Source organism: Triticum aestivum, chromosome 3A, assembly GCF_018294505.1.
Source record: "Triticum aestivum cultivar Chinese Spring chromosome 3A, IWGSC CS RefSeq v2.1, whole genome shotgun sequence".
Lineage (NCBI taxonomy): Eukaryota > Viridiplantae > Streptophyta > Magnoliopsida > Poales > Poaceae > Triticum > Triticum aestivum.
In genome coordinates, this window is record NC_057800.1 from 684,837,923 (window position 1) to 684,863,761 (window position 25,839).

The 25,839-nt window shown below is 45.0% G+C and overlaps 1 protein-coding gene across 1 annotated transcript; it reads right to left on the minus strand.

Moving 5' to 3' along the window:
• Positions 1-23,839: 23,839 nt before the first annotated feature.
• Positions 23,840-25,365, minus strand: LOC123059080 (uncharacterized). Its single transcript, XM_044481723.1, has 4 exons — positions 25,263-25,365; positions 24,920-25,184; positions 24,372-24,813; positions 23,840-24,286 (listed from the first exon to the last, which is right to left on the minus strand). The coding sequence occupies exons 1-4, from the start codon at positions 25,349-25,351 to the stop codon at positions 23,994-23,996; spliced, it is 1,089 nt and encodes a 362-aa protein (XP_044337658.1). The 5' UTR covers positions 25,352-25,365; the 3' UTR covers positions 23,840-23,993.
• Positions 25,366-25,839: the final 474 nt, after the last annotated feature.

Genomic DNA, 25,839 nt, shown 5'->3' on the forward strand with positions numbered 1-25,839 from the left:
GTGTTTGAACTTTGAAGAATGAGCTAGGAGGAGAAGAGGAGGTGGGGTTGGAGATGGGTGTGTGGAGTGCTTATAAGAAGAGAAGGCCAACTAAACGTGTTTTTATGAGAAGAGACGATGAGACAAAGAATATATTGTGCGGTGATAGGAAGACACGCATGAAGGTTAGGGGATTCTTTTAAGTTGGTGCCTCTGTCTTGTCTCTTGTTATGATCATCAGACAAAGTTCGATTTTGTTCTGTTTTGTTAATATACAGATGACCACGTACATAAGACTAGCACCTTAACAAAAGTCGTGCTATTTTTGGCGTTTGGGCTGGGTGTTGCATGCATGGGTGACCTCAATGCGTATTATGTGCCTGTGACATCTCTAAGAAGAACAATCTGTGACAAAATGTGTCCATGGTTGGAGAGATGAGAATGTATATGATGGGTCAAATCACCAGGTGAAAAAAATGGAGCTCCTGGCTTTTGAGTTGGTGTGTGTTTGTGGCAAGGGCAGTGTTCAATGTACTTTCGCATTGAATGAAGGAACTGCAGTTGCTTTGGGTGTTTTGAATCATCAGAACTGAAAAGGGCAAGTGCTGCGAATTCGGCAGTGGTACCTCCGTCCTGGTTATGTCTGTGTTCATAGTCCATGCGATGATGTACCTAATTTATGTTGATGATCTATATAATTTATTTATGTTCATGTTGCATGTACAGTATAGATATAGGATACCGCATACGAGGAGGGCGGATGTGGAGGAGACAAGTTAAGGAGCAAAGTGCCCGGTGACCTGCGTTTGAGGGCCGAATTTGATGGCCCTGCCTGTAGATTCTCTTATGATTGTGATAGCTGTAAAGCATCGTGCAGCATGAACTCACATTTGACTCAATCTGTGAGACAAGTAGACAACACAGCATAAAATCTGCAAGGCTACGCGCCACATATGGTAATATTGTACACACACACGGACACACTGTTGGTCCAAGTGGATCCATCAGCTTGGTCTTCAACAAGCCAACGACAGCGAGGCGAGGAAGCAGACAACCGTGCGAGTCCGGAGGTGCGGCCAGCCAGCGCCGCAGCCGCTTCCCCAGGGGACAAACCAACAGGACAATCAGCCGTATTCCACTGTCATCAACCACTTAAGCCACACCACCATTAAGTATCGCCTGATTAGCTGTAGCCATTAATCATGGAACCGTGGTCAAGGTCTGGGAGAGGGACGCACGCCAGGATACAAACAAGAGTAGTAGTATACTCAGGGTCTTTGATATCCTTCCTGTCAGTGCCAGATGGAGGTGTATAGTAGACTGATAAGCATGCAGTAATTGAGAAATAAAATATGGTAATTATTTTTTTCTTTATGGCGTGTATACAGACAGAACACGCTCTCCAATTTTCTAGATTTGGTTCAGGCTTTCCGGTGATGTTAGTTCAGTGAGAAACGACTTTTCTATCAACTATGAAGGTACTTGTGATGATTTTGTCAATCTCAACATAATGTGCCGGCTCAGTCTTTCGTAAGTGTTGATAGGATAGAATGCGCGTGCATGCATATATGGAAAGTGTATGTGCGCATATATATCCATCGCATGTACTATGTGAAAAAACAGTATGAGCACAGCCTTCGGCGCCTTGACCATTATTTCTTCAGTTTAGGCCAACGTTCAGGCTATACTCGTTTTTGTAGTCGTTGTGATGTGGGCCTATCGTCTATGCAACTGTCCCGGTGTTAGGAATAGCCCATGTATAATTTCTGAAATCTCAAAGAAGCCCATGTATAAATGATGGTGATGCTAAAAGTTTAGTCACATGATGTTACTAGAGAAAGTATTTGTCCTCTTTAGATAGTGGATTCTCTACACCACACTAGATGATGTGTTGAGAAGAGAAACAGGAGGGGCAACATGCGCTTTACTCGCCTCGCCTGTTTGGATGGGGGCCACGCGTGCATGCGACATGCGCATGAATGATCCGCCGAAATTCGATCTATGCCCTTGCATGGGCGTAGCTTCCTTTTGTCATTTTATTTTTTATGACTTAGCAGACAAGTTGATTGTTTTTTGTGCGGTAAGTATACGACTTGGAAACCAAGTGGGTTTGAGATCGTGATCGCAACATGATACGTCTCTGATACTTCTGTATATAATGCCTACCGGCCACAGCCAAAAACTGAAGGAAATATGCCCTAGATGCAATAATAAAGTTGTTATTAATATTTCCTTATATCATGATAAATGTTTATTATTCATACTAGAATCGTATTAGCCGAAAACTTAGTACATGTGTGAATACATAGACAAACAGAGTGTCCCTAGTATGCATCTACTTGACTAGCTGGTTAATCAAAGATGGTTAAGTTTCCTAGCCATGGACATGTGTTATCATTTGATGAACGAGATCACATCATTAGAGAATGATTTGATGGACTAGACACATCCGTTAGCTTAGCACTATGATCGTTTAATTTATTGCTATTGCTTTCTTCATCACTTATACATGTTTCTATGACTATGAGATTATGCAACTCCCGAATACCGGAGGAACACTTAATGTGCTATCAAACGTCACAACGTAACTGGGTGATTATAAAGATGCTCTACAAGTGTCTCCGATGGTGTTTGTTGAGTTGGCATAGATCGAGATTATGATTTGTCACTCCAATTGTCGGAGAGGTATCTCTAGGCCCTCTCGATAATGCACATCACTATAAGCCTTGCAAGCAATGTAACTAATGAGTTAGTTACGGGAGGATGCATTACAGAACGAGTAAAGAGACTTGCCGGTAACGAGATTGAACTAGGTATGATGATACCGACGATCAAATCTCGGGCAAGTAACATACCGATAACAAAGGGAACAACGTATGTTGTTATGCGGTTTGACCGATAAAGATCTTCGTAGAATATGTAGGAACCAATATGAGCATCCAGGTTCCGCTTTGGTTATTGACTGGAGATGAGTCTCAGCCATGTCCACATAGTTCTCAAACCCGTAGGGTCCGCACGCTTAACGTTCGATGACGATATGTATTGTGAGTTATGTGATTTGACGTACCGAAGTTTGTTCGGAGTCCCGGATGTGATCACGGACATGACGAGGAGTCTCGAAATGGTCTATACATAAAGATTGATATATTGGAACGTTATGTTTGGACACCGGAAAGGTTTCGGGTACGTTGGGGCATTTTCCGGAGAACTGGGGGGTTACCGGAACCCCCCGGGGGGTTAATGGGCCTTCATGGGCCCTACTGAAAGAGAGGAGGAGGAGGCCAAGTGGAGGCGCGCGCCCCCCAAGCCCAATCCGAATTGGGGGGGGGGGGGGGCTTTCCTTCTCCCCTCTTCCTCTTTCCATCCCCTCCTAGTTGGACTAGGAAAGCGGGGAACCTACTCCTAGTAGGAGTAGGATCCACCTCCCCCCCCTTGGGGCGCGCCCCTTGAGGCCGGCCGACCCCCTCCTCCTCTCCTTTATATACGGGGAGGGGGGCACCCCATAGACACACAAGTTGATTTCTTAGCCGTGTGCGGTGCCCCCTCCATAGATTTCCACCTCGGTCATATTGTCGTGGTGCTTAGGCGAAGCCCTGTGTCGGTAACTTCATCATCATCGTCACCATGCCGTCGTGCTGACGAAACTCTCCCTCGGCCTCAGCTGAATCTAGAGTTCGAGGGACGTCACCGAGCTGAATGTGTGCAGATCGCGGAGGTGTCGTGCGTTCATACTTGATCAGTTGGATCGCGAAGACGTTCAACTACATCAACCGCATTACTTAACGCTTCCGCTTTCGGTCTACGAGCGTACACAGACACACTCTCCCCGCTCATTGCTATGCATCTCCTAGATAGATCTTGCGTGATCGTAGGTAAAATTTTATGAAATACTGTGTTCCCCAACAGTGGGATCCGAGCCAGGTCTATGCGTAGATGTTATATGCACGAGTAGAACACAAAGAGTTGTGGGCGATAATAGTCATCTGCTTACCAGCGTGTCATACTTTGATTCGGCGGTATTGTTGGATGAAGCGGTCCAGACCGAAATTACATGACCGCCGTGCTTTGCACACATGTGTTTAGTAGGTGTCTATTTCTCCAACTTTAGTTGAATCGAGTGTGACTACGCCCGGTCCTTATTGAAGGTTAAAACAACACACTTGACAAAAAATCGTTGTGGTTTTAATGCGTAGGTAAGAATGGTTCTTGCTAGAAGCCCATAGCAGCCACGTAAAACTTGCAACAACAAAGTAGAGGATGTCTAACTTATTTTTGCAGGGCTTGCTATGATGTGATATGGTCAAGACGTGATGATATATAAATTGTTCTATGAGATGATCATGTTTTGTAACAGTTATCGGCAACTGGCAGGAGCCATATGGTTGTCTCTTTATTGTATTAAATGCAATCGCCATGTAATTGCTTTACTTTATCACTAAGCTGTAGTGATAGTCGTAGAAGCAATAGTTGGCGAGACGACAACGATGCTTCGGTGGAGATCAAGGTGTCAAGCCATGACGGTGCTTTTGAGATGGAGATCAAAGGCACAAGATGATGATGGCCATATCATATCACTTATATTGATTGCATGTGATGTTTATCCTTTATGCATCTTATTTTGCTTAGTACGGCGGTAGCATTATAAGATGATCTCTCACTAAATTTCAAGACACAAGTGTTCTCCCTGAGTATGCACCGTTGCTATAGTTCGTCGTGCCGAGACACCACGTGATGATCGGGTTTGATAAGCTCTACGTTCACATACAACGGGTGCAAGCCAGTTTTGCACACGTAGAATACTTGGGTTAAACTTCAAGAGCCTAGCATATGCAGATATGGCCTTAGAACACTGAGACCGAAAGGTCGAGCGTGAATCATATAGTAGATATGATCAACATAGTGATGTTCACCATTGAAAACTACTCCATCTCACGTGATGATCGGACATGGTTTAGTTGATTTGGATCATGTGATCATTTAGATGACTAGAGGGATGTCTATCTAAGTGGGAGTTCTTAAGTAATATGATTAATTGAACTTTAATTTATCATGAACTTAGTCATGATAGTATTTGCATATCTATGTTGTAGATCAATTGCTCGCAAATAGCTTCCCCGCTTTATTTATGATATGTTCCTAGAGAAAACTAAGTTGAAAATTGATAGTAGCAATGATGCGGACTAGGTCCGTGATCTGAGGATTATCCTCATTGCTGCACAGAAGAATTATGTCCTTGATGCACCGCTAGGTGACAGAACTATTGCAGGAGCAAATGCAGACGTTATGAACGTTTGACAAGCTCGGTATGATGACTACTTGATAGTTTTAGTGCACCATGCTTTATGGCTTAGAAGCGGGACTTCAAAATGTTTTAAAACGTCATGGAGAATATGAGATGTTCCAAGAGTTGAAATTGGTATTTCAGACTCATGCCCGAGTCGAGAGGTATGAGACCTCTGACAAGTACTTTGCCTATAAGATGGAGGAGAATAGCTCAACTAGTGAGCATGTGCTCAGAATGTCTGAGTACTACAATCGCTTGAATCAAGTGGGAGTTAATCTTCCAGATAAGATAGTGATTGACAGAGTTCTCTAGACACTATCACCAAGTTACTGGAACTTCGTGATGAACTATAATATGCAAGGGATGACGAAAACGATTCCCGAGCTCTTCGTGATGCTGAAATAAATGAAGGTAGAAATCCAGAAAATCATCAAATGTTGATGGTTCACAAGACCACTAGTTTCAAGTAAAAGGGCAAGGGAAAGAAAGGGAACTTCAAGAAGAATGACAAGCAAGTTGCCACTCCCATGAAGAAGCACAAAGCTAGACCCAAGCCTGAAACTGAGTGCTTCTACTGCGAAGGAAATGGTCACTAGAAGCGGAACCGACCCAAATACTTGGCGGATAAGGATGACAAAGTGAACAAAAGTATATATATATGATATACATGTTATTGATGTGTACTTTACTAGTGTTCATAGTAGCCCCTGGGTATTTGATACTGGTTCAGTTGCTATGATTAGTAACTCGAAACATGAGTTACAAAATGAACAAAGACTAGTTGAGGGCAAGGTGACGATGAGTGTTGGAAGTGATTCCAAGGTTGATAAGATCAACATCGCACACTCCCTTTACCTTCGGGATTAGTATTGAACCTAAAATAATGTTATTTGGTGTTTGCGTTGAGCATAATATGATTGGATCATGTTTATTGCAATACGGTTATTAATTTAAGTCAAAGAATAATTGTTATTCTGTTTACATGAATAATACCTTCTGAGGTCATACACCCAAGGTGAATGGTTTATTGAATATCGATCGTAGTGATACACATATTCATAATATTGATGCCAAAAGATGCAAAGTTGATAATGATAGTGCAACATATTTGTGGAATTGTCGTTTAGGTCATATTGGTGTGAAGTGCAAGAAGAAACTCCATGCTGATGGGCTTTTGGAATCACTTGATGCTTGCGAAGCATGCCCCATGGGTGAGATGACTAAGACTCCATTCTCCGGAACAATGGAGCGAGCAACTGACTTATTGGAATAATACATACTGATGTATGCGATCCGATGAGTGTTGAGGCTCGCGGCAGGTATTGTTATTTTCTGACCTTCAGAGATGATTTGAGCAGATATGGGTATATCTACTTAATGAAACACAAGTCTGAAACATTTGAAAAGTTCAAAGAATTTCAGAGTGAAGTAGAGAATCATCGTAACAAGAAAATAAAGTTTCTACGATCTGATCGTAGAGGCGAATATTTGAGTTATGAGTTTGGCTTTCAATTAAAACAATGTGGAATAGTTTCACAAACTCATGCCACGTGGAACACCATAGCATAATGGTGTGTCCGAACATCGTAACTGTATTTTATTAGATATGGTGCGATTTATGATGTCTCTTACCGATTTACCACTATCATTTTGTGGTTATGCATTAGAGACAGCTGCATTCACGTTAAATATGGCACCATCTAAATCTGTTGAGATGACACCATATGAACTGTGGTTTAGCAAGAAACCTAAGATGTCGTTTCTTAAAGTTTGGGGCTATGATGCTTATGTGAAAAAGCTTCAACCTGATAAGCTCGAACCCAAATCGGAGAAATGTGTCTTCATAGGATACCCAAAGGAAACTGTTGGGTACACCTTCTATCACAGATCCGAAGGCAAGATTTTCATTGCTAAGAATGGATCCTTTCTAGAGAATGAGTTTCTCTCGAAATAAGTGAGTGGAGGGGAGTAGAACTTGATGAGGTAATTGTACCTTCTCTCGAATTGGAAAGTAGTTCATCAGAGAAATCTGTTCCCGTGATGCCTACACCAACTAGAGAGGAAGTTAATGATGATGATCATGAAACTTCGGATCAAGTTACTACAGAACTTCATAGGTCAACCAGAGCACGATCCGCACCAGAGTGGTACGGTAATCTTGTACTGGAAGTCATGTTACTAGACCATGATGAACTTACGAACTACTCCCTCCGTTCCGAATTAGTTGTCGCAGGTATGGATGTATCTAGATGTATTTTAGTTCTAGATACATTCATTTCTGCGACGAGTAATTTGGAACGGAGGGAGTATGAGGAAGCGATGATGAGCCCAGATTCTGCAAAATGGCTTGAGGACATGAAATCTGAGATGGGATCCATGTATGAGAACATAGTATGGACTTTGGTGGACTTGTCCAATGATAGGCAAGCCATAGAGAATAAATGGATCTTCAAGAGGAAGACGAATGCTGATAGTAGTGTTACTATCTACAAAGCTCGAATTGTCGAAAAACATTTTTTGACAAGTTCAAGGTGTTGACTACAATGAGATTTTCTCATTTGTAGCGATGCAACTAGAAGGTTTTGTCAACCCTAAATGTGCTAAAAAATGTGCAAGCTCCAGCGATCCATCTATGGACTGGTGCAAGCATATCGGAGTTGGAATATACACTTTGATAAGTTGATCAAAGCATATAGTTTTATACAGACTTTTAGTGAAGCCTGTATTTACAAGAAAGTGAGTGGGAGCGCTACAACCTTTCTGATAAGTATATGTGAATGACATATTGTTGATCGGAAATGATGTAGAATTGTCTGGAAATCATAAAGGAGTGTTTGAAAGGAGTTTTTCAAAGAAAGACCTCGGTGAAGTTGCTTACATATTGGGCATCATGATCTATAGAGATAGATCAAGACGCTTGATAAGATTTTTCAACGACTACATACCTTGACAAGATTTTTGAAGTAGTTCAAAATGGAACTGTCAAAGAATGAGTTCTTACCTGTATTGCAAGATGTAAAGTTGAGTAAGACTCAAAACACAACCACGGCAAAAAATAGAAAGAGAATGAAAGTCATTCCCTATGCCTCAGCCATAGGTTCCATAAAGTATGCTATGTTGTGTACCAAACCTATTGTGTACCTTGCCATGAGATTGGCAAGGGGGTACGATATTGATCCAGGAGTCGATCACTTGATAGCGGTCAAAATTATCCTTAGAAGACTAAGGAGATATTTCTCGGTTATGGAGGTGATAAAGAGTCCATCGTAAAGAGTTACGCCGATCCAAGCTTTTACACCGATCCGGATGACTCTGAGTCTCAGTCTGGATACATATTGAAAGTGGGAGCAATTAGCTAGAGTAGCTCCATGCAGAGCATTGTAGACATAGAAAATTTGCGAAACACATACGGCTATGAATGTGATAGACCCATTGACTAAGCTTCTCTCACAAGCAAAACATGATCACACCTTAGTACTCTTTGGGTGTTAATCACATAACGATGTCAACTAGATTATTTACTCTAGTAAAACCCTTTGGGTATTAGTCACATGGCGATGTGAACTAATCACATGGTGAAGTGAACTAGTGGTGTTAAATCACATGGCAATGTGAACTAGATTATTGACTCTAGTGCAAGTGGGAGACTGAAGGAAATATGCCCTAGAGGCAATAATAAAGTTGTTATTAATATTTCCTAATATCATGATAAATTTTTATTATTCATGCTAGAATTGTATTAACCGGAAACTTAGTACATGTGTGAATACATAGACAAACAGAGTGTCCCTAGTATGCCTCTACTTGACTAGCTCATTAATGAAAGATGGTTAAGTTTCCTAGCCATGGGCATGTGTTGTCATTTGATGAACGAGATCACATCATTAGAGAATGATGTGATGGACTAGACCCATCCGTTAGCTTAGCACTATGATCGTTTAGTTTATTGCTATTGATTTCTTCATGACTTGTACATGTTCCTATGACTAGGAGATTATGCAACTCCCAAATACCGGAGGAACACTTAGTGTGCTATCAAACGTCACAACGTAACTGGGTGATTATAAAGTTGCTCTATAGGTGTCTCTGATGGTGTTTGTTGAGTTGGCATAGATCGAGATTAGGATTTGTCACTCCGATTGTCGGAGAGGTATCTCTGGGCCCTCTCGATAATGCACATCACTATAAGCCTTGCAATCAATGTAACTAATGAGTTAGTTGCGGGACGATGCATTACAAAACGAGTAAAGAGACTTGCCGGTAACGAGATTGAACTAGGTATGATGATACCGATGATCGAATCTCGAGCAAGTAACATACTGATGACAAAGGGAACAACGTATGTTGTTATGCGGTTTGACCGATAAAGATCTTCATAGAATATGTAGGAACCAATATGAGCATCCAGGTTCCACTATTGGTTATTGACTGGAGATGAGTCTCGGCCATGTCTACATAGTTCTCGAACCCGTAGGGTTCACACGCTTAACGTTCGATGACGATATGTATTATGAGTTATGTGATTTGATGTACCGAAGGTTGTTTGGAGTCTCGGATGTGATCACGGACATGACGAGGAGTCACGAAATGGACGAGACATAAAGATTGATATATTGGAAGGTTATGTTTGGACACCGGAAAGGTTTCGGATAGGTTCGGGCATTTTTCGGAGTACCGGGGGGTTACCAGAACCCCCCGGGGGGTTAATGGGCCTTCATGGGGCCTAGTGGAAGAGAGGAGGAGGCATCCAAGTGGAGGCATGCTCCCCCTCAAGCCCAATCCGGATTGGGGGGGGGGGGGTTCCTTCTCTCCCTCTTCCTCTTTCCTTCCCCTCCTAGTTTGACTAGGAAAGGGGGGAACCTACTCCTAGTAGGAGTAGGATTCCCCCATTGGGGCGCACCCCCCCCCTTGGGGCGCACCCCTTGAGGCCGGCCGACCCCCTCCTCCCCTCCTTTATATACGGGGGAGGGGGCACCGCACACAAGTTGATTTCTTAGCCGTGTGCGGTGCCCCCCTCCACAAATTTCCACCTCAGTCATATTGTCCTAGTGCCTAGGCAAAGCCCTGCGTCGCTAACTTCATCATCACCGTCACCACGCTGTCGTGCTAACGAAACTCTCCATCGGCCTCAGCTGGATCTAGAGTTCGAGGGACGTCACTGAGCCGAACGTGTGCAGATCATGGAGGTGTCGTGCGTTCGGTACTTAATCGGTTGGATCGCGAAGATGTTCGACTACATCAACGCGTTACTTAACGCTTCCGCTTTCGGTCTACGAGGGTACGTGGACACACTCTCCCCGCTCATTGCTATGCATCTCCTAGATAGATCTTGCGTGATCGTAGGTAAAATTTTATGAAATACTGCGTTCCCCAACAAAAACACATCGAAAAACACCTAGGGTTTGCGTCATCTCGCAACTTACGCTGCCATCGTAGTCTACTTCATCCCAAACGCCGGCGTGCATCGACGTGCCGGAGAGCATTTCTCCAAAAACATTTGTCCTTGTGATCCTACACCGCGAGAGGACAAATTAGGTTTTTGGGAAGCGCTCTGCACGACTGCTCAAGTTCGTCATCACGGGCCATCTTCCGTCCACGCCAGGCAACGCTACTCATCGTCGTCTCCAGCGCCGCCAGTGATACGTCTCCATCGTATCTACTTTTCCAAACACTTTTGCCCTTGTTTTGGACTCTAACTTACATGATTTGAATGGAACTAACCCGGACTGACGCTGTTTTCAGCAGAATTGCCATGGTGTTATTTATGTGCAGAAACAAAAGTTCTCGGAATGACCTGAAACTTCACGGAACGTCTTTTTGGAAATAATAAAAAATCATTGCAAAAGATGAAGACCAGAGGGCCCACACCCTAGCCATGAGGGTGGGGGCGCGCCTGCCCCCCTGGGCGCGCCCCTACCTCGTGGGCCCCCTGGAGCTCCTCCGACCTCAACTCCAACTCTATATATTTGCTTTCGGGGAGAAAAAAATAAAGAAGAAGGATTCATCGCATTTTACGATACGAAGCCGCCGCCAAGCCCTAAAACCTCTCGGGAGGGCTGATCTGGAGTCCGTTCGGGGCTCCGGAGAGGGGAATCTGTCACCATCGTCATCATCAACCATCCTCCATCACCAATTTCATGATGCTCACCACCGTGCGTGAGTAATTCCATCGTAGGCTTGCTGGACGGTGATGGGTTGGATGATATTTATCATGTAATCGAGTTAGTTTTGTTAGGGTTTGATCCCTAGTATCCACTATGTTCTGAGATTGATGTTGCTATGACTTTGCTATGCTTAATGCTTGTCACTAGGGCCCGAGTGCCATGATTTCAGATATGAACCTATTATGTTTTCATGAATATATGTGAGTTCTTGATCCTATCTTGCAAGTCTATAGTCACCTACTATGTGTTATGATCCGGCAACCCCGAAGTGACAATAATCGGGACCACTCCCGGTGATGACCGTAGTTTGAGGAGTTCATGTATTCACTATGTGTTAATGCTTTGGTCCGGTACTCTATTAAAAGGAGGCCTTAATATCCCTTAGTTTCCGCTAGGACCCCGCTGCCACAGGAGGGTAGGACAAAATATGTCATGCAAGTTCTTTTCCATAAGCACGTATGACTATATTCGGAATACATGCCTACATTACATTGATGAACTGGAGCTAGTTCCGTGTCACCCTAGGTTATGACTGTTACACGATGAACCACATCCGCCATAATTCTCTATCACCGATCCATTACCTACGAGCTTTCCATATATTGCTCTTCGCTTATTTACTTTTCCGTTGCTATTGTTACAATCACTACAAAATACCAAAAACATTACTTTTGCTACCATTACTTTTGCTACCGTTACCACTACTATCATATTACTTTGCTACTAAATACTTTGCTGCAGATATTAAGTTTCCAGGTGTGGTTCAATTGCCAACTCAGCTGCTAATACTTGAGAATATTCTTTGGCTCCCCTTGCGTCGAATCAATAAATTTGGGTTGAATACTCTACCCTCAAAAACTATTGCGATCCCCTATACTTGTGGGTTATCAAGACTATTTTCTGGCACCGTTGCCGGGGAGCATTCCTCTATTCTTTGAGTCACTTGGGATTTATATCTGCTTATCATTATGAAGAACTTGAGAGATCCAAAAACCAAGATTTATCCCTCAACTACGAGGGGAGGTAAGGAACTGCCATCTAGCTCTGCACTTCTCTGCTATGGTTTAATTCTCTTGATCCTGGTTGTGTGCGTAGTCCCCAGGATATGATTTATTACTTCTCTGCTAAATATTTCCCTGCTCATAAGAAACAAACTGCTTTAAGGGATATATGTAATTTTGTGCAAATTGAAGAAGAGAGTCTCCCACAAGCTTGGGGGGGCTTCTCCAATTACTTAATGCTTTTCCTGATCACCCTCTTAAGAAAAATGAAATACTTGATATGTTTTATAATGGACTAACCGATGCTTCCAGAGATTACCTGGATAGTTGTGTTGGTTTTGTTTTCAGGGAAAGAACACCGGATGAAGCTGAAATTCTATTGAATAATATGTTGACTAATGAAACTAATTGGACACTTCCTGAGCCAACTCCTGAGCCTATTCCTAAACCAACTCCAAAGAAGAGAGGTGTTCTATTTCTCAGTCCTGAAGATATGCAACAGGTAAAGAAATCCATGAAAGAGAAGGGTATTAAAGCTGGAGATGTTAAGAATTTACCTTTTATTAAAGAAATACATGGCCTTAATTTACCGCCTGTCGAAGAAATGCATAATTTTAATCCATCTCCTATTGAAGAAACACATGGTCTTAATAACCCGACACAGGTAGTAAAGGTAAATTCTCTCTATAGATATGATAAAGCTGAAATCCCGTTTACAAATTTTGCTAGCCCATGCTTAGATGAGTTTGATAAATTTATGGTTAAGCAAGAAGACTTCAATGCTTATTTTGGTAGAGAATTAAAATGCAGTGCTGGTATGCTTGAACACTTGGGTGATTATATGGCTAATGTTAAGGGTGAACTTAAACTTATTAGTAAACATGCTTCTATGGTTACCACTCAAGTAGAACAAGTACTTAAAGCTCAAAATGATTTGCTCAATGAACTGAATAGTAAGAATAATGATAATGCTGTTAGAGTTATGACTAGAGGTGGTAAAATGACTCAGGAACCTTTGTATCCTGAACGCCATCCTAAGAGAATTGAGCAAGATTCTCAGAGAAATAATATAGATGCACCTAGTCCTTCTAAAAGGAAGAAAAAGAAGAATGATAGGACTTTGCATGCTTCTAGTGAACCTATTACTGAAACACCTAAGAATCCAAATGATATTTCTATTTCTGATGCTGAAACACAATCTGGTAATGAACCTGAAACTAGTGATAATGTTCATGTTGATGCTCAACCTATCAATGATAATGATATAGAAATAGAACCCACTGTTGATCTTGATAACCCACAATCAAAGAATCAACGTTATGATAAGAGAGACTTTGTTGCTAGGAAACACGGTAAAGAAAGAGAACCATGGGTTCAAAAACCCATGCCTTTTCCTCCCAAACCATCCAAGAAAAAGGATGATGAGGATTTTGAGCGCTTTGCTAAAATGATTAGACCTATCTTTTTGCGTATGAGATTAACTGATATGCTTAAAATGAATCCTTATGCTAAGTACATGAAAGAAATTTTTACTAATAAAAGAAAGATACCGGAAGATGAAATTTTCACCATGCTTGCTGATTATACTTTTAAGGGTGGAATACCAAAGAAACTTGGGGATCCAGGAGTACCCACTATACCATGCTCCATTAAAAGAAACTATGTTAAAACTGCTTTATGTGATCTTGGAGCCGGTGTTAGTGTTATGCCTCTCTCTCTTTATATCATAGACTTGATTTGAATAAGTTGACACCTACTGAAATATCTTTGCAAATGGCTGATAAATCAAGTACTATACCTGTCGGTATTTGTGAGGATGTGCCTGTTGTGGTTGCAAACGTTAGTATTTTAACGGACATTGTTATTCTTGATATTCCCGAGGACGATAGTATATCTATTTTTCTTGGAAGACCCCTTTTGAATACTGCAGGGGCTATTATTGATTGCAACAAAGGCAATGTCACTTTTCATGTTAATGGTAATGAGCATACGGTACACTTTCCGAGGAAACAACCTCAAGTCCACAATATCAATTCTATTGGAAAAATTCCATCGATTATTTTTGGAGGTTTTGAATTTCCTCTTCCTACTGTCAAGAAGAAATATGATATTCTTATTGTTGGGGATGTGCATATCCCCGTTGAGGTAACCTAGTGTTATTCGAAGATTCTCCGGTTCCATGTTATTCAGAATGAGTTTGTTAACAAGACTTGATCAACCTTGTTAATGGATTCCTTTTGATGATCATGAGATGGATGAATTTAGAAAACACAACTCTCTGTACCCTCCTTTTACTTTCTGTTATTTATTAAATAAAATAAAAATAAGTATTTTCTGTCTGTTATCCGATTTATCCGTGCAATATAAAAATACCCAAAATAAAAGTTCTCCAAATGCCCTGAAATTTAAATATGATTTTTTTTCTGAAATATTTGATAATATTTGGCACTGAGAACACAACACGGGGGGCATCCACCTGGCCACAAGGGTGGAGGGCGCGCCCTACCCCCCTGGGCGCCCCCGTGCCTCGTGGGCCCACAGTGGCCCTCCTCCACTTATTCCTGCACCCACACACTCCTTCCTCCCACAAACACGATTATCCAGTTCAAACCCGAGCCCAAGCTCATTTTGCTGCCATTTTCGATCTCCTTGCTCAAAGCACCTCTCACAAACTGCTTGTGGGGGTTGTTCCTTGGTATGTGACTCCTCCATTGGTCGAATTAGTTTTTGTTCTAGTGCTTTATTCATTGCAAATTTATGCTACCTAGGTGACCATGTTCTTGATCTTGCATGTCAAATTTATGTGGTTCCAAGTAGTTTTGATGCATGATATAGGCTCTAGGCACTTGTAGGAGTAGTTGCTATCAATTTTGTTGAGCTTGGTGATGAAGCTATGTACCTAGGGTAGGGTCATGGATCTGTTCAAGATACCCTCCCCAAGGACATCCCTAAAGGTACCAGGAGCATTCGAAGAAAAATCGTCATCCACTTGACCATGAAGTTATGTTCCACTCGACAATCCTGAAGACACTCGACCGTATAGATAATCACTCGACTATCAGAAGATCTAGAGCCTCTCCACTCTGCAACGGTCGGGAATTAAGTCATAGCTTTAATGGTCATTATGTATCTTTATTGCAGGCGTTACCAGTAACGTCTCCATCTTTATGTACCTTAAACCCTTTGTAACCGAGGGCACGAGGGGCTGGCGAACTCTATATAAGCCACCCCCCTCCTCAGGGACAGAGGTTTGCACTTTCTATAACACACACGCATATAATCCAGTCGACCGCCTCCGGGCTCCGAGACGTAGGGCTGTTACTTCCTCCGAGAAGGGCCTGAACTCGTAAAACTCCTGAGTACAACTCCTCCATAGCTAAGATCTTGCCTCTACATTCCTACCACCATTCTACTGTCAGACTTAGAACCACGATAGTTGGCGCCCACCGTGGGGTAGGTGTCTTAGCGGCTTGTTGGAGAAGTTGCAATTTTTCTGATCCCCTTCATCATGGTTTCAGGCGGAGGTTTGGCTGAGGGCCGCGAGATCCGTCTCGGCGCGCTCGTATTTGTCGCCGACGACTCCGCTTGGCTTCAGGAGGCTCCACTCGACGTCGACGCACTCCCCGTCCGCGGGGCAACGCACTTTCGCGCGTGCGTCCGCGGCGTCCTCCTATGGCAGCCGTCGACCCAGTATCGGTCGGCTCCTGTAGCCTCCCCCCTCCCTGCAGCCCGCCGGAGCAAACGTTCCGGTCGATCGAGGCTTCAGCGATGGGTGAGGCATGCGGTGGCTCGCTAGTCGGCCACCCCCCAGGTCGCGGCAATCGAGCCCGACGAAACTCTCTACGGCCTGTTCGATCTGTCGACTGGCTCCATAGAGACTGCATCCGAGTGCGACAACAGCGACCCAGCGGCGGAAGTTTTGATGGTCAATGGACCACGCAGTCCTCCTGGCTTCACCCGTGAAGATGGAGGCGATGGGGGCGGCGATCCGTCGCGTGTTCATGAAGAGTACTGCCCCAAACCCCTCTCTTCGCAGCGGAGAGAAGAACTTCGCTGCCGAAACATGGATGCACTTCACACTCCTATCGTTGGAGAAACCCCTGAGGCCCAGGCCTTGGAGGAGGCGCGCCTGGCCAACTTGGCTGAGCACACTCGACTGGAGAACCTCCAGCGCGCACTCGACGAGCGTGCTCGGCAGTGTGCTCCCGAATCTAGTCGACGTCAACTTTTTCCACCTCCGACTCAGGTATACCGAACTCCAATCTATAATCTCGCAGCTGCGGCCCGAATAGCAGAGTCAATTCAACCTTCCCAGTCAGAAGCTGGTCGGGGTTTGGTGCAGATCCGGGCCTTGCTCCGAGCCGCGGGTGAGCAGAACACAATAGTATCTCAGTCGCGGAATAGGATTCACAGCAGATCCGTGGTTGCAGACACAGTCCAGTCGGCTCACATCCCAAGATCGCCCTTGAAGCGTGAGGGACGTGGAGATCGACGAGATCAGTATAGAAGCCGCGAGCAGTATGATCATCGACTCGATCACGACGATCATCGTCGAGTGCCCACGCCTCCCCCAAGGAGTGGATCGTACGTGCCTCAGCAACAGGATGACAGACGCCCTCGCAGTGGTGGGCAAAGGATTCCAGTCGACCCCAGGGAACTGGGCTTTGACGCGAGATCTATTCTCGTTCAGGGTCTGGTCGATAGAAACACAGCTCACAGAGAAGGTCCCAACAGAGATTTTACAACCAGCAGCAGAGTGCATGTCTCAGGTCCAGAGTGCTTCAACAGAGCCATCAGGGCTGCGGTGATTCCTCCCAACTTCAGGTTGGCGACTGGAGTCAGTAAGTTCACTGGAGAGTCCAAGCCTGATACTTGGCTTGAAGATTACCGAGTGGTTGTTTAGATCAGTGGTGGCAATGATGAGGTGGCCATGAAACACCTTCCTTTGATGTTGGAGGGCTCAGCCAGAGCATGGCTGAATCAGTTAGCACCTGGTAGCATTTATACTTGGGAAGATCTTGCCCGAGTATTTGTCAGAACATTTGAAGGTACTTGCAAACGGCCGGCAGGGCTGACAGAATTACAATGTTGCATTCAGAAACTGAATGAAACTTTGAGAGATTACATCCAGAGATGGATCACATTGCACCACACGGTGGAGAATGTGTCTGATCATCAGGCAATTTGTGCCTTTAAAGAAGGCATCAAATATCGGGAGTTGAATCTGAAATTCGGTTGGACAGGAGATATGACTCTGACTCGGATGATGGAAATTGCCACCAAGTACGCCAACGGTGAAGAAGAAGACCGACTCCGGAGTGGCAAGCACAAAACAGTCGCCCACGAAACCGGAGGAGGAAACTCCAGTCGGAAGCAGAAGCGCAAAGCCGAGCCAGCCGCTCCTGGTGAAGCCTTAGCCGTGACTCAAGGAAAGTTCAAGGGGAAGCCCAAAGGGCCGTGGAACCCCAAGAAAGTAAAAGATCAAGATGGAAATCATGTGCTAGATTTACCATGCCACATTCACACCAAAAAAGATGAAGAGGGTAATTTCATTTACCCGAAGCATACCACTCGACAGTGTCGACTCCTAATCCAGCAATTCCGAGAGAAACAACCCAAGGAAAAGGAGAAAGAAGCAGACAAGGTTGAGGACGAGGAAGAGGATGATGATGGTTATCCCCACGTGAATTCCACTCTGTTGATTTTCGCTGACGTTGAGAGTAAAAGTCGATTGAAAGTCATCAACAGAGAAGTGAACATGGTCGCTCCGGTGACACCCAATTATTTGAAGTGGTCCCAGACTGCCATTACATTCGACCAGTCCGATCACCCAGCGCAAATAGCCACCCCTGGGAGGCAAGCGTTGGTGATCGACCCAGTAGTCAAAGGCACCCGACTGACTAAGGTTCTGATGGATGGTGGCAGTGGCCTGAATATACTATATGCAGAGACATTGAAAGGAATGGACATTCCGATGTACAGACTTAGTGAAAGCAATATGAGTTTCCATGGAGTCATTCCCGGCAAGAAGGCTGCATCACTCGGTCAGATCGCTCTCGATGTGGTGTTCGGTGACTCCAAAAATTACCGCAAAGAAAAGTTGACGTTTGAAGTTGTGGATTTCTCGAGTGCCTATCATGCTATTCTGGGCAGGCCAGCTTATGCACGTTTTATGGCTCGACCATGTTACGTGTACCTCAAATTGAAGATGCCTGGTCCCAAAGGGGTGATCACTATCACTGGTAGTCGGAAGAAGGCGGAAGAGTGCTTCCAGAAGGGCTCAAAGACCGCTGATGCACAGATGGCCGTAGTGGAATTGCAAGAATATCAAAAAAATGCAGATCCAAGTGATTTGTTGTGAGCCAAGAAGCCTGCCACGGATTCAGCATTCCAGTCGTCTGGCGAAACAAAGTCGATTCACATTCACCCGACGGATCCCAATGCTGCTCCGACTCACATTTCAACAACACTCGACTCCAAATAGGAAGAAGCGCTCATCCAGTTCCTCCGTGAGAACTGGGACATCTTTGCATGGAAACCTTCGGACATGCCAGGTGTTCCTAGGGGACTGGCTGAGCATCGTTTGCGAGTCGACCCAAAAGTGAAACCGGTCAAAGAACATCTTCGACGGTCCGCCGTACAGAAGAGGAAGGCAATCGGTGAAGAGGTGGCTCGGCTCCTGGCAGCTGAGTTTATCCGTGAAATTTACTACTCCGAGTGGTTAGCTAATGTTGTCATGGTACCAAAGAAGGACGACTCACTTTGCATGTGCATCGACTTCAAACATATCAATCGGGCCTACCCGAAAGATCACTTTCCTCTCCCTCACATCGACCAAATAGTCGACTCAATTGTGGGGTGCGAGTGTTTGTCCTTTTTGGACGCTTATTCCGGGTACCACCAGATCCGTCTGTATGGACCCGACGAGATAAAAACAACTTTCATCACCCCATTTGGGTGCTTCTGTTATGTCACTATGCCATTCGGTTTGAAGAACGCTGGAGCCACATTCATGCAGATGATTCAGAAGTGCTTGCTCACTCAGATCAGTCGGAATGTGGAAGCATACATGGATGACATTATGGTCAAGTCACGTAAAGGTTCCAACCTACTGGCTGACCTTGCTAAAACCTTTGCCAACCTCAGAAGGTATGATATCAAGCTTAATCGATCAAAGTGCACGTTTGGAGTTCTAGGCGGAAAATTACTCGGTTTTCTTGTTTCTGAACGAGGGATCGACGCCAACCCAGAGAAAGTGGGTGCCATACTCCATATGAAATGTCCTGTGCGTGTGCACGATGTCCAGAAGCTTAATGGTTGCTTGGCTGCCCTAATTCGATTCATTTCTCGCCTCGGTGAAAAGGCACTGCCCCTTTACCGACCGATGAAGAAGTCAGATAAGTTCGAGTGGACTCCTGAAGCTGATGCAGCATTCACAGAGCTTAAAGCCCTGCTTTCCACCCAGCCGGTGCTTGCTGCTCCAATTAGCAAAGGGCCTTTACTACTTTACATTATAGCCACTGGACAAGTCGTCAGTACAGTACTTACGGTCGAGCGGGAAGAAGAAGGAAAAGCTTACAAAGTTCAGTGCCCAGTATACTATGTCTCTGAAGATTTGACTCCATCAAAGCAAAGATATCCACATTATAAGAAGCTTGTTTATGGGATTTATATGACCACGAAGAATGTTGCACATTACTTCTCTGATCACTCCATTACAGTCGTCAGCGACGCCCCATTATCAAAGATTTTGAACAATAGAGATGCAACTGGTAGAGTGGCAAAGTGGGCGATTGAACTTCTTCCCTTAGATATCAAGTTTGAGGCAAAGAAAGCTATTAAGTCCTAGGCAATAGCAGATTTCCTCGCCGAGTGGATTGAACAACAACTGCCGACTCAAGTTCACTCGGAGCACTGGACCATGTTCTTTGATGGTTCCAAGATGCTGAATGGTTCCGGTGCTGGGGTGGTTCTGGTATCCCCCCGAGGAGACAAGCTTAGATATGTCCTCCAGATTCACTTTGATTCCTCCAATAACGAAGCAGAATATGAAGCACTCCTCTATGGGTTGCGTATGGCCATCTCACTCGGTGTCCGTCGCCTCATGGTCTATGGCGACTCAGATTTGGTAGTCAATCAAGTGATGAAGGAGTGGGATGTCAGAAGCCCAACCATGACTGGTTACTGCAACGCGGTGAGGAAGTTGGAAAAGAAGTTTGAGGGGTTAGAGCTCCATCATATACCCCGACTGAACAATCAAGCAGCAGATGATTTAGCAAAGATAGGCTCCAAGAGAGAAGCTATTCCCAGCAATGTGTTCTTGGAGCATATTCATGCACCTTCAGTTCAAGAAGATCCCTTCGCTGAAGAGCCCCCGCAGCCTAGGAGTGCCACAGATCCGACTGAAGTCGAGGTTCCGGCTGTGGTCGACTTAATCATGGAGGTATTGCTCATCACCCCCGACTAGACAGTGCCATACATTGCATATATCCTTAAGGAAGAGCTCCCAGAGGATGAAGAAGAGGCTTGGCAGACCGTCCGTCGATCCAAGGCCTTTACTGTAATAAGGGGTCAACTGTTCAGAGAAAGTGCAACTGGAGTCAGCCAGAAATGCTTAACACCAGAAGAAGGCAGAATGATCCTCAATGATATCCACTCGGGGACCTGTGGTCACCATGCGTCCTCTTGGGCCATCGTGGCTAAAGCATACCGAGCCAGATTTTATTGGCCACGAGCAAATGAAATGGCGAAAGATATAGTCGACAGATGTGAAGGCTGCCAGTTTTACTCTGACATGTCTCACAAGCCAGTGTCAGCCCTGAAGACCATTCCCCTCGTCTGGCCCTTTGCTGTTTGGGGATTGGATATGGTTGGACCACTAAGAACTGGTAGGAGCGGCTTCACTCATGTGCTCGTAGCAGTCGACAAGTTTACCAAATGGATTGAAGCTAAACCTATCAAGAATCTTGAAGCCAGCACCGCTGTCAGTTTTATCAGAGAATTGACATTCAGATATGGAGTTCCACATAGCATCATCACTGACAATGGGTCGAACTTCGATTATGATGAGTTTAGAGCTTTCTACGCTTCTCAAGGCACACGAGTCGACTATGCTTCAGTCGCTCACCCGCAGTCGAATGGACAAGCAGAAAGAGCAAATGGCCTAATTCTCAAAGGACTGAAACCCCGACTAATGCGTGATCTCAGACAAGCAGCAGGCGCTTGGGTCGATGAACTTCCATTGGTTCTTTGGGGTTTGAGGACAATTCCTAATCGGTCGACTAGACGAACTCCTTTCTTTTTGGTCTATGGAGCTGAAGCTGTTCTACCAAGTGACCTGCTCCACAACGCATCCCGAGTCGAGCTCTTTTCTGAAGAAGAAGCAGAACAGTCCCGACAAGATTCAGTCGATCTCATAGAGGAGGAAAGAGAGATGGCCTTGATCCAGTCGACCATTTATCAGCAAGACTTGCGTCGATTCCACACCAGAAACGTGAGGGGTAGAGCCTTTCAAGAGGGAGACTTGGTTCTTCGAGTGGATCAACAGAAGCCACACAAGCTCGCCCCTACTTGGGAAGGCCCCTTCATCATCGCCAGAGTTCTCCACAATGGAGCATACCATCTTTACAGTGTCGAGCATCAGAAAGACGAGCCACGAGCTTGGAATGCGGAGCTGCTCTGCCCCTTTTATACTTAAATACTCGTTCGAATAAAGTGTAATAAGAAATACCTTTGTAATTTGTTTATCAAAGACAAGACCTTTACAGTCCTCTGGCACGATTGTTGTTGCTTTTGTTTACATCTGAAAACCCCCAGTGGGTGACTTAGTTGTGAATCCGTTTCGCCTAAGTTTTAAAACAACCTACCGAGTGGTGAGCCAGCCTCCCACTCGGGGGCTTAGCTGTGAACCTGTTTTGCCTAAGTTTTCAAAATCCTACCGAGTGGTGAGCCAGCCTCCCACTCGGGGGCTTAGCTGCAGTCCAGTACTCGCCTAAGTTTATAAAATCCTACCGAGTGGTGAGCCATCCTCCCACTCGGGGGCTTAGCTGCAGTCCAGTACTCGCCTAAGTTTATAAAATCCTACCGAGTGGTGAGCCAGCCTCCCACTAGGAGGCTTAGCTACAGTCCAGTGATTTTTTTCAAAACTATGATATATTTTATAGCATTTTCGGAAACTATAGGATGTAATGCAAAAAAACCAAAACTAGTAGCCCGTCGGCCATCCTCTGGCCGAAGTAGTAGTTTTCGGCCACTGTTAGGCCGAAGTAGGGTTTTCGGCCAACACTTGACCGAAAAGTGGGGCACCTGGCCGAAAAGTTAATTTTCGGTCAACTCTTGGCCGAAATAGACTTTTTGGTCAAGTCTAGGCCGAAAAGTACTACTTCGGTCTCGTGTAGGCCGAAGTTGCATGGCTCATGCTGAAATGTATTTTCTCGCCACCCGTTTCCCGCCAACCCCTTCCCGCCACTCGTTTCTCGCCAACCCCTTCCCGCCATATGTTCCCGCCACCCGTGTCCCGCCAATCCCTTCCCGCCTTATTTTCCCGCCAATCCCTTCCCGCCTTATTTTCCCGCCAATCCCTTCCCGCCTTATTTCCCCGCCAACCCTTTCCCGCCATAACGCAGTTATTCTTTCCCGCCATTTTCTCCTCTGTATCTATAAAACCCCCTTCAGCCGAAGGTGGATAAGCATTCCAGTGTAGTGTAGTCGAGATGTCCCATTATCCGTTCGATCGTAGTTTTCACCCTGGGATGAGCAGCACTCTTCTGAGTCTAGTTACCGATTTCAGGATGGACAATAGGATAGTTCCATGGGACGAACTCATCGGTAGTGACACCATAATGAATGAGTTGGCTCACCAATTACGTAGGTCTGGGTGGCCTGAAAGGACCTATGAGGAGGTACGTCAAGAACTTCTTAGGTTGCATGAAAGGTGGAAGAAGGTAGTGGAGCCGAAGAGTGAAACTTTCAGAAGGACTGCAGCAAAGAATACATTTTTATGGACTGAGGAGAGCGAGGACGACGAAGATATCTTCATGTCGCCGCTTCCGGGTTCTGCATCGTCGAAGGGCAAGAGTTCTGCATCGTCCAAAGGCAAGACTTCTGCATCCTCGAAGGGCAAGAGTTCTGCATCCAGCAAGGGCAAGAGTTCTGCATCGACGGAGGGCAAGAGGACCGCATCGTCGAAGGGCAAGAAGGCTGCATCAACGGAGGATGACGATGATGACTTCATGTAGTATGTAAGATGTATTCCAGTTGTACCGTTTCATTCAGATGTATTTGCATTATTAGTTTGTATTGTATTATTGTAGGGCATTATGTTCTATCTGAATTTCATTTTGTAGTATGTAAGATGTATTGCACAAGTTCAACTGGAATAAGAATGCGAATTAATAGTAATATGTCTCTCGCATACATAAAACAATATATGTCTCCTGATCAGATAGAAGGAAGTGCGATAGTAACACATACATGAAGCATGTCTCATACATAAATACTGACACACATATGCGAATAGTCTGAAACTAACATAGATAATGAGTCATACATAGATAGATAAGCATATCACTGCGGGGGACGGCGACGAGTCTGGGTCTTCCTCGGGCGAGGACCGGAAGGCGATAAGCGCTGAGGCGGTGGACGAGGCTCGCGATAACCACGACCATAGTTAACCTCGTCTGTCACGGTCTGTGTCTCCTGCGTCGGTGGTGGTGGTGGAGTGTGAAACACTGTCTGCGAGAAGCCATAAATGTTTGTAGCATGGTCATCATCCTCGCGGTCGCCCTCAAAGTAATCAGCACCACCACTAAGGATGGGTGACTGCTCTGAATGCATGAACGGTTGCGACTGGTTGCCGCCTGCGGTAAAGTAAAACATGTAAAATTGATACAAATGCATGAACGATTACTACTCTGTTGAAAAGAATGTAGTGAGTAGGGTTACCTAGTTCCATCTGCTGATGCCAGTAAGCGCTCCCTAGCTGTGAAGGAGGTGGCTCATGCCAGGAAGAGCTCCCTGGCTGTGAAGGAGGTGGCTCATGCCAGGAAGAGCTCCCTGGCTGTGAAGGAGGTGGCTCATGCCAGGAAGAGCTCCCTGGCTGTGAAGGATGAGGTTCTTCATGGTGCACAGAAGGTCGTGGTTGTGAACGGTGCACAGAGGGTCGTGGTTCTGAATGCTGTACAGAGGGACGTGGCGGACGATGTGCTGGAGGAGGAAGTGCAACATCCGAAGACCGTCTACACGTAACAGCTGCGTAAATCCCGCGTAGCTTGTCATCAAGACGCCTCAACCATGAGACGCCCTCTCGCGGTGGGATAGTTTCTCCCCTCTGATAGCGCCGCATTAAAGCGGAAACCTCCTCTCGCGCCTGTACTGTCAAGTCACCCTGTAGATGAAGAGTTAACCAATTATATCCTCGTTGTATGATAGACACCACGAATAGACATCCCAGTTTAACAAAAGACTCAACATATAAGAACCAAGGCATTTACCGCGTGGTGTCTGGTTCCCACAACAGAGGCAGTTGGGTACATATCGCTGGTGAGAGGGGCTTCGATCTGATCAGGAGCAGCTGATGGAACCAAGTAGATCCTCGTTGTATGCCGGTAACGCTGCAGATACAACCCGAACATTTCCCAGTTAAAGGCCCGAACCTCACCCCAGATATTTGTCGCAGCGGTAGTCCATTCGTCAACGTAAGGGGTAATGCTCTTAAGCCAGTAATCCATCGACTTGTTTCCTCCTAGGCGACTGTCCCTGATATTGACATGCGCGATACATGATTAGGTATATTATGAATGTATAGCTGACAACTAAAATAGTATTAGTACTTACTTGTGCACGTGGTCTGGCAAGTGTGGAATATCTGGAATCTCAGGCTCTTGATATAGACCGAACTGTCTCATCACCCTATGAAGAGACATCTCCTCAACCGTCACATCGAACACCAACTTGGCCTTGGTCATCCAAAAGTGCCGATCTCTAGTGCATAATCCAGAAATCCCAACTGGGTACCTCGATGATATAGCCTGAGCCGAGTATGGCTCCCAGATAACTTGATCCTCGTGCAAACTATCAAACTGCGCCGTGAAGGACGGGTAGCATCCCCTAACCTGACTATGCGCAAATTGTCTCTGTGCATGACAACAAATAAGCATTAGTAATACTATTGAATGGCAAGAAATAATTGAATTAAATATTACTTAATATAAAAGTACCTCTCGTCGTGCCCAAACAGATCCCATAGTAGGTAAATCGCCGATAGCAGGCACATAAGCCCCAGCTAAGTCCTCCAAACCAAAAGGTTTATCAACGTAGACATAGGGTCGTCCAATAGGGAATCTCTCGTATGACCAGAGCTGCAACAATAATGGACATCCAACAACACCAGATTTTCTAGACTTCAACAAGC